At 40.1% G+C, this 9894-nt stretch overlaps 1 protein-coding gene across 1 annotated transcript in view; it reads left to right on the top strand.

Moving 5' to 3' along the window:
* Positions 1-176: 176 nt before the first annotated feature.
* Positions 177-9894, top strand: part of cenpe (centromere protein E) — a 42403-nt gene continuing 32685 nt past the window's right edge. The window contains 11 exon segments of the mRNA XM_052126499.1: positions 177-294; positions 602-708; positions 798-887; positions 5945-6063; positions 6146-6265; positions 6353-6434; positions 6528-6595; positions 6682-6756; positions 6869-6920; positions 8758-8845; positions 9724-9853. Coding sequence (XP_051982459.1) covers positions 239-294; positions 602-708; positions 798-887; positions 5945-6063; positions 6146-6265; positions 6353-6434; positions 6528-6595; positions 6682-6756; positions 6869-6920; positions 8758-8845; positions 9724-9853 — 987 coding nt within the window. The 5' untranslated portion in view covers positions 177-238.

The raw sequence follows: 9894 nt of genomic DNA, 5'->3' as shown, positions 1-9894 counted from the left end.
AAAACTAGCCTTAGTGCCAACGAATGAGACTCTCGCGAGACTTATGCTGCCGAGGGTTACCTTCTAGACACAGCCACAACAGAGCGGGCGGAGCTTCAGAGCGACCGTTGCTCTGCGCCTGCGCGTGATAGTCCAATGGGAAGAGTCGGTTTAAATTTGAAATCTCCCTGAGCGCTTCGGCTTCAGTCAATCCGTCAGTGAGTTTGAAGAGGTAATTTAATCGCTATATGGAGCAAAAATGACGGAAGAATCCGCTGTTAAAGTGTGTGTTAGGGTCAGACCCCTTATAAAGAGGTAAGAAAAACTTAATATTTACAGATCTGAGGTAAATTAGCATAAAAGAGTCGTCAGTTAATGCTGAGGGATTCTTAGAGGTCAACAGTTGTTGACGTCATTGACGTCAATCTATAGGTTGATTTTTGTCACATTTCTGTTGGAAACGTACTAAAAGTAATTAATAAAAGACAAGATGTACTTCAGAATAGGAAAATAAATGATTCACCTGTCGATTATGTTCCATGCATTTGAGGAGGACCGCACACAGATCAATTATTTAATTGGTGATCGATAATAATGTGGTGAATATTATTGATGATTTCAGGGAGGATTCGGAGACTTCAGAACACGTGCAGTTGTTCTGGAGAGCAGATAAACAAGCCATACATCAGATCGATGATGATGGAAATCAAACAAAGAGCTTCAGCTTCGGTAAGTTCAACTGCACTTTATCTACTATTGATTGATGGTAAAGAAGTGGTTTATAGATTAATAATATTCTGAGCTTTTATGTGTTTCAGACCGTGTTTTCAGTGCTGAGGAGACCACCGGTCAACTCTATCAGGACATCGCCAAACCTCTGGTTGTGTCAGCAGTTGAAGGTTATAACGGTGGGTGCTAAAAACGGCATGATTAACTCACTTTCATGTCGTTTCAAACATGTTTGACTGTCTTTCTTCAGTGGACCACAAAAGGAGATGTTCAGCTGAATGTTGACTAGTGCTGCAACTAACCATTATTTTGATAATAGACTAATCCATTGGTTCCCAATCATTTTACAGTGTGTACCCCTTCAAACATTCATCATACCCCCTCTCCAATGCATAGATACAATTAACACAATGTCATTTGAAAAAATGTCTGTTTAACACAATTATATTTGTAAAACAACTCCCTTTATATTTAACATGTTTATATTAATCATACACGTACTCAATAAATGGCTGCCGATTGAGATGAGTGTGCTAGATATTATATAACTGCATAATTTGAAAACTCCCCCTCGTCGCCGTATGCAAGAATTGCGTTCAGTTCTGTGCATGGAATTGCGCATCACTGCAGGTATGGAATTCGAGCATTGTGGGTAAGTATCTGTGCAATTGTGTGTTCTGGTCAAGGGGCTTTTTATGTCATATTTTGTGACACTGTTAGCAAGGTTGAGCTCATTTGCTGAAAAAACATCATGCAACGATGTGATTGAAAATCAGTGGGTCACAAAATGTGACATAAAAAGCCCCTTGAGCCGAACGCATAATTGCACAGATACTTACCCACAATGCTCGAATGCGTGTGAATATGGAACATTATTTGGTGCTGCTGAATGTCTGACACCTGTCATCAAAGCTTATGAACTTATACCATCAGAATGAAAACTCCTTATGCATCTAACCATAAATACAAATGACGTTTTAAACTGTGAAAAAAAAAAAATGAAACTAAAATCGTGGACGACTGATATGTGCGAGTCTGGTAAAACAGTGACATCACCTAGCACTGGGCTGAAGAAAAAAGATACTTGTGTGATGCACAGCGCATGAGTAAATTAATGTATATCTGCAAAATAACGGGTTAATTCATTGCATATTTGTCTGACCTTTATGACACAATCATTTTGGTGTTTCTACACTAGAGGGCACACAAAATATTTTTTGCCAGTGAGAAATACATAAACTTGGTTTGAATGTTATTTTAGTGCGTACCCCCATTGTCCCCTCACATACCTCCAAAGGGTACACGTACCCCAGTTTGGGAAACACTGGACTAATCTGCAATTAATGCAGTGATGAATAATTAGCTCTTATCCCGCAAAGAATAGCGTGAAGCCTCCACATGCACTATGTCTCTGTGGTAACGCACTCAACAAGTCACGTGATAAGATGCGCTGATTGACGGTCTCAGACGTGGAGGCAACTGAGATTCATCCTCCGCCACCCGGATTGAGGCGCGTCACTACAGCACCATGAGGACTTGCTAAGTAGAGCGCATTGGGAATTCCAAATTGGGGAGAAAATAACAACAAAATTGTGATTTTGATAATCGACTAATCTAATGATTATTAGAACGATTATTAGGGGGCTTTCACACTTGGTTCGATTGCCTGTTCCGAACCCGAGTTCGATTGCTCCCCCCTGCCCCCGATGGACTGTGTTCACATTATATGTTTGTATCTTAACCGCGGTACGCTTGCGTCATCAAGCTGCAGCTGGTGCGTAATCGTGTTGCTTGATAACCGCGAAATGAAAAGGCGTCAAAATTCAATGAATAGACTTGCTCGGTTCACATTTGTTCTTCTTTTTTTTTAACCTTTGGTTTTGTTTTCAACATCAAGATACAGAAACACACTTGCATCTGTCTGCCGCAAAAATACTGAAATCGTTCAAAAGACAGCGGGCTGTCCGCCGAAGACAATTTTTGCGAAGGCAAGCAGAAATCATCTCTCTGCTTGCAGTGCGTGTGCGTCAATCCCGCTTTTCGTCAAGGTAAGTGTATACACACACGCGCACGAAAGTAAACTCTTTCCGCTCATTTTGAAAGTGACGCGTGTGAGACTGACGACCACATTATACGTCATCAATAGCGGTTCACTTCCGCGGTTTGGTTCGATTGCGTTCATGTCAGCAGCGACCCGTACTGGAGTTCACATGAACCGTACCCCAGACCACCTTTTTAAGCGGACCCGAGTACGGTTCGCGGGTGCGCACCCGAGTTCGGAAGACAGCGTTCACATCATCCAAACGAACCGAACTCTGACGTCATTCGAACCGGGGTGTGCACCAAAAGTGCTAGTGTGAAAGCCCCCTTAGACTATTCTGTGACTATTGCAATAATTAATCATTAGCTCTTAATCGACTATTCATGTTGTGATTTTGGTAATCGATTTATCTAACGATTATTCAACTATTCATCTTGTGATTATTGCAACGATTAATCTTTAGCTGTTCACCAACTATTCATCGCGATCTCATTTCTAAATGACGATGATTCTGTATATTAACGTTCCCGCATCATGCCTTTGCAATGCGGTCAAATTTAAATTCAAAATTCACTTCAAGATGCATTTTTAAATGTTTATAAACTTTATATGGCATCTACAACATACAGGGCTCCTGCACGAGACGCTTAATAAACTAAAACACAACGGCCAAAGATGTGAGTATCCGCGGTGTCATGAACAAGAGTCATGTGATGAGATGCGCGGATTGACGGTCTCAGAAGCGGAGGCAACTGAGATTCGTCCTCCACCACCTGTATCCAGGTGACCTAGTAAGTAGTGGGAATTGGGCATTACAAATTGGGGGATAAAGGGGATTCTTCTGGAAAGTCATTCAAACGTAATAGTGGAGCAAATGGGTAAGTGAAAATAATATTTGCTGTGATCTCCCTTTCACTGCTGTTGAAGTTTAGCCTGCGATCTTTTACTTCCATGTTCCAAAACTCGGATGGTAAAAAAGTCGTAGTGACCAGGGGCCAACAAGCTTCACATAAACAACTTGCATTTGGGTCCGACGCACTTTGGGGCCGATCAGGTGCGGACTGGCCCTTGAGAGAATCGAGCGGGCCGGTGGGTTGTCCGCGAAACGGGCCGATTGGGCCGCGATAATCTAAAATGAGCCGCCACGTTATGCAGAACGGACCACAATACGGCACCGCAATATGCAGAAAAGGATAGCGAGCCGATTTCTCTTCCCAGTCCAGCCCTGAATAGAAATAGATTTTTCGATTTAGTCTTTTTTTATTTGGTTTATTCAATATAGATTCTCAAAAAGCCTTGGATGGATCTTTTACTCTTTGCGCAACCGTCCACCAAAATGAGAGGAAATCACTCAAATCAAAAATGTCTTTATTTAGCAACTGGCTGGTAAATGTTTGGATTTCACCCACCAGTAATTGTATAGTGATGCAGTATTCAACACTGAGATTTTAGTTCATGTTGAGAGTAAAAGTTGTTCTTTTGTAATGTATGTGTGTCCAAAGATGAGATCCACACAACTGATTTGTCATTGAATAATGTCTCTCTTAATACCATTTTTGTTCTTAACAGTCATTTATTGAACAAACAAAAATAAACATTTAATTGTAATCATGCATTGTACAGATGAGAAATGCCATTCGAGTCTCTCGTTAACTTGCACTAATTTAAAGACGCTGTTTACAGAAATGCCAGATTCTCTTAAAGAGACAGTAAAAGATCCGCAAAACTGTGTGAGACGTTTTTAAATGAATTTTAATTTGCGTACACATGCATTTAATGTGCTAGAAAACAATTTTAATACATTTTACAGATCTACTTAGCCCTATCACCTAACGATTACAGCCCCATTGACTCCCTGTGCCAATGCATTGATGAAGTGAACAGTTGGATGTGCCAAAAATTTCTTCAGTTAAACAAAGACAAAACTGAAGTCATTGTGTTTGGAAACAAAGATGACGTTCTCAAGGTGAATGCATACCTTGACGCTAGGGGTCAAACAACTAAAAATCAAGTCAGGAATCTTGGTGTGTCTCTAGAGTCAGACCTTAGTTTCAGTAGTCATGTCAAAGCAATAACTAAATCAGCATACTATCATCTGAAAAATATTGCAAGAATTAGATGCTTTGTTTCCAGTCAAGACCTGGAGAAACTTGTGCATGCTTTCATCACCAGCAGGGTGGATTATTGTAATGGACTCCTCACTGGCCTTCCCAAAAAGACCATAAGACAGTTGCAGCTCATACAGAACGCTGCTGCCAGGATTCTGAGCAGAACCAGAAAATATGAACATATCACACCAGTCCTCAGGTCTTTACACTGGCTCCCAGTTACATTTAGGATTGATTTTAAAGTATTATTACTGGTATATAAATCACTCAATGGGCTAGGACCTCAATATATTGCAGATATGCTCACTGAATATAAACCCAACAGATCACTCAGATCATTAGGATCACATCAGCTAGAAATACCAAGGGTTCACTCTAAGCAAGGAGAGTCTGCTTTTAGCTATTATGCCAGCCGCAGCTGGAACCAGCTTCCAGAAGACATCAGATGTGCTCCTACAGTAGTCACATTCAAATCCAGACTCAAAACACATCTGAATGAGCACTGTGCCACTGTGTGTCCGACTGTTTTACTGGATTTTATTTTATATTCTAAACGGTTTCAATTATTCTTATTTTTTTATTTTTTATTCTTTATTTTAATCTCTTCTATGTAAAGCACTTTGAATGACCATTGTGTATGAAATGTGCTATATAAATAAACTTGCCTTGCCTACATGATGGTTGCACCAAATGACCTTTTTCAAGTCATTAAATCCATTTTTAGAAAATGCTTTAAATATTATTCTGAAATGTGTAAAACAATGCGAACTCATATTACATGTCCATGAACCTGAAAGATGGACAACCTTATTTGCCGACTGCACAACTCACATGGACTACTTTTACAAAGCTTTTTGTCCGTTTTTCAACTAGTTTGTGGTCTCTATGAGCTGTTGTTGTATATGAAATTCAAGTGTGTTCCACTGAAATGTAGCAGCATACACGGTTGGAACAACATAAGGATGACTAAATGATGACAGAATTTTCAAATTTGGGTGAACTGTATCTTAAAATCAGTCTAAAGACTTTTTAATGAAATTGTTTAAAAAATAAATACAAACGTTTGTTTGTGTAATTCGTGATGCAGGGACGATATTTGCTTATGGACAAACGTCATCCGGGAAGACCTTCACCATGATGGGTAGTGAACATAATCCTGGTGTGATTCCGCTCGCCATGGCTGATGTCTTTAAAACTATTAAAAATGTAAGTGTTGACAAATCTACCTGGATGATAATAGCACAAAGAAATGAAGCTTAATATCTCTTTTCCGTGTCAATCTGTCTAGTGTCCAAAGAAGGAGTTTCTCCTACGTGTGAGCTACATGGAAATATACAACGAAACCGTCACAGATTTACTCTGCGACAGCTGGAAGAGAAAACCTCTGGAGATTCGTGAAGGAAACTATGTTAGTATTGTGTCTTATTGGATTTTGGTTGTGTGATTGTGGACACGAGGATAGATTCAGCTTTTAACTGCTTGATGATGTCTACAGAAAAACGTATATGTAGCTGATCTGACAGAAGAAATGGTGACGTCTCCGGAGCAGGTCCTGTCCTGGATCACCAAAGGAGAAAGTACAGCTGCTCTTAAATCACTTGATTTTCATTCATCATTTTTTATTTTGGTCTGGTAGTGTGTATTGAAATTTCATCACTTTCTTTACACAGAAAACAGGCATTATGGGAAGACTAAAATGAACCAGCGCAGCAGTCGCTCTCACACAATTTTCCGCATGGTAAGAATCATGGTGAACTCCAGGGTATGTTTGGAGTTTGACTTGGGTTTATCTCTGAAGTTTATTCATTGTTTTGTGTGTGTTAGATCTTGGAGAGCCGGGAGAGAAGTGACCCAGCATCTGGAGAAAATGCTGAAGGAGCCATCATAGTGTCACACTTGGTAAGATGAAAAGAAATGAGAACTGTCCTTGAAATATATCTGTATGTTTGCATTTATATCATTTAGGTTAGCTGCATTTATTATGTTTATGAGTTTTTGTTTGTTCCTGTAGAACTTGGTTGATCTTGCCGGTGCTGAACGGGCGAGTCAGACAGGAGCTGAGGGTAACAATTTGTCTTGGGACAGTTTATTCTTGTAGTTACTCCGATTTTTTTTTATTTATTTATTATATATATATATATATATATATATATATTACATACACACAGTGTTTCTCCTAGGATTTTTTTTTAGCCACAGTGGTATTGTGTGTGTGCGTCCACAAGCCCTCAACACTGGACCCGTGTTGGCCGAAGAATAGATTAAAACACTGGTGTCGATCTCATTTTCAGCCTGGGACACATCAGGGTTTATTTGTGCCCTCAAAGGGCCCTTTGAAAATGTGGCACCAGCACTTGATTGGTAGCACCCATGCAAATAATATGACATGTTATATGCATTTCAATGCACATTTTACAGTATTGATTTTGAGTTGGGATGCAGAAAATTATGATATGATAAAAGTACGTGTGTGTGTTGGGGTCTACAAAGAATATTAAATGAACTATGTGAAATCCCATCAGTGGCGCAGCACCGCTACAATATGCATATAGGGGAAACACTGCCTATATAGACCTGTACACCTAATCAGCCAATCGTGTGGCTGCAGTGCATAAAATCATGCAGATATGGGTCAGGAGCTTCAGTTAATGTTCACATCAACCATCACAATGGGGAAAAATGTGCTCTCGGTAGCATGATTGTTGGTGTCAGATGGGCTGGTTTGAGTATTTCTTGGATTTTCACACACAACAGGCTCTAGAATTTACTCAGAATGGTGCCAAAACACCAAACACATCCAGTGAGTGGCAGTTCTGTGTATGAAACACTTGTTCATGAGAGAGGTCAATAGAGAATGACCAGACTAGTTTGAACTGACAGTCTACGGTAACTCAGATAACCACTGTGTACTTTTGTGATGAGCAGAATATCATCTCTGAACGTACAACATGTTGAACCTTGAGATGGATGGCCTACAACAGCAGAAGACCACGTCGGGTTCCACTTATGTCAGCCAAGAACAAAAAGCTGGGGCTGCAGTGGGCTTTACCGTCTGTTGCTCAGAAATCCAGATTTGTCAGACCTGGGGAAGTATTACAGATCCTAACTCTAGAATCGTATCTGTTTGGTAACCATGGCGATTTAGGTTAGGATCTCGTTTAGGACAAAATCTATTATAGAATAACATTTCCTAAGTGCAGTATGTTATCTTAACTACAGTTAGGATTTGCTAACTTTTAACTTTACTGATCAGATCTTTAAGCTTTTTGCAATGGATGTTTTTCCAATCATCTACTGTCCAGTTTATGTGAGCCTGTGCCCACTGCAGCCTCCGTTTCCTGTTCTAAGCTGACAGAAGTGGTACCCGGAGGGGTCTTCTGCTGCTGTTGCCCATCCGCCTCAATGTTCGACGTGTTGTATGTTCAGAAATGCTTTTCTGCAAAGAACTGTTGTAATGTGTGTTTATTTGGGTTACTGTCACCTTCCTGTCAGTTCAAACCAGTCTGGTCATTCTCTGTTGACCTCTCTCATCTACAAGATGTTTCCGTCCACAGAACTGCCCCTCACTGGATGTTTTGTGTTTTTGGCACCATTCGGAGTAAATTCTAGAGACTGTTGTGTGTGAAAATCCCAGAAATACTCAAACCAGCCAGTCTGGCACCAACAATCATGCCACGCTCCAAATTACCCATTCTGATGGTTGATGTGAACATTATCTGAAGCTCCTGACCCATATCTGCATGATTATGACCCACACTACTGCCACATGATTGGCTGATTAGATAAGCACATGAATAAAATGTGTAGGTGTGTGTAAGTGAAAATGCAGCCTGGATGTATGAGCATTTTTGTAAACCATTTTTGTCTGTTGAAACCTCTCTCTGTTTGTACTTCTGACAGGAGCCCGGTTTAAAGAAGGCTGTAATATAAACCGCAGTTTGTTCACGCTGGGTCAAGTCATCAAGAAGTTATCTGATGAGAGTCAGAAGTGAGACATTTCAGAGACTTTAGCTGTTTTAAACGACCATTTAGGGCTGCACAATTAATCAAAATAAAATTGAAATCGCGATATGACCTTGTACGATTATTAAATTGCAAAAGTCTGTGATTTAATTAAATAAATAAATAGTCTGCTCGCTTCAAAGTTTATTTGCGTGGCTCTGTCTGGTCTATATGAAGTTACAGCATTATTACAGTGTTTTCACTGTGCTCCACAACTCCATCTCATGCTCGAGTAACAGGAGTTCACTTCCGTTTGCGTGCATGCTTTAAGCGCTTTTTCACTTGCATGAAGTGCTTTTTATTATCATCTGCAGTAGCAGCATCTCTGCCTCCGCCAGGCACAGTTATCATAGTAACAAGGAAAGCAAGATGGGATATAATTCATAAATCTTTATTAAATGATTACTGAGCAAACCGCATTAACAGTAACACCTGTAGAGTGAAACATGCGCTCTTCCTCCCTTCTCCAGTCGTTTGTTTACCTCACAAGAGAGCGTGTCGCCCCTATTACACTCCCAGCAAAAAGACATTGGAGATCGTATCAGATATTAAAATCCTTATTGGAGCGTCCCTAATATTCAAGCTGATTGAGTTTCAAAAACGGATGATGATGATGATGATGATGATGATTAATGGGCCGAGACCCGGTCACAAATTGTGCAAAAACAGGTACATGGTGGATGGGTACAATTTGAATATATAGAAGGAAAAACATTACCATTTATTTTCTTACTATAATAATCACAGTTCAAATCGCAGTATTATATTTTGTCCAAATCGTGCAGTCCTACAACCATTTAATCATCTCTGAATAATTTTTGGTCTAGCAAGCTATTTATGTCATTTTTTCCCTTCATCCAAAAGGGGCTTCTTGAATTACAGAGACAGCAAACTCACCCGAATTCTTCAGAACTCTTTGGGTGGCAATGCAAAAACTGTCATTATCTGCACAATCACCCCAGCCACCGTCGACGAGACTGTGAGCACTTTACAGGTATGAGACCCTTTCTTTGCTGTTTTTTGTAGTTTCCCATG

Source organism: Xyrauchen texanus, chromosome 5 (genome assembly GCF_025860055.1).
Source record: "Xyrauchen texanus isolate HMW12.3.18 chromosome 5, RBS_HiC_50CHRs, whole genome shotgun sequence".
Taxonomy (NCBI): domain Eukaryota; kingdom Metazoa; phylum Chordata; class Actinopteri; order Cypriniformes; family Catostomidae; genus Xyrauchen; species Xyrauchen texanus.
This window is presented reverse-complemented; position numbering and strand designations above follow the sequence as displayed.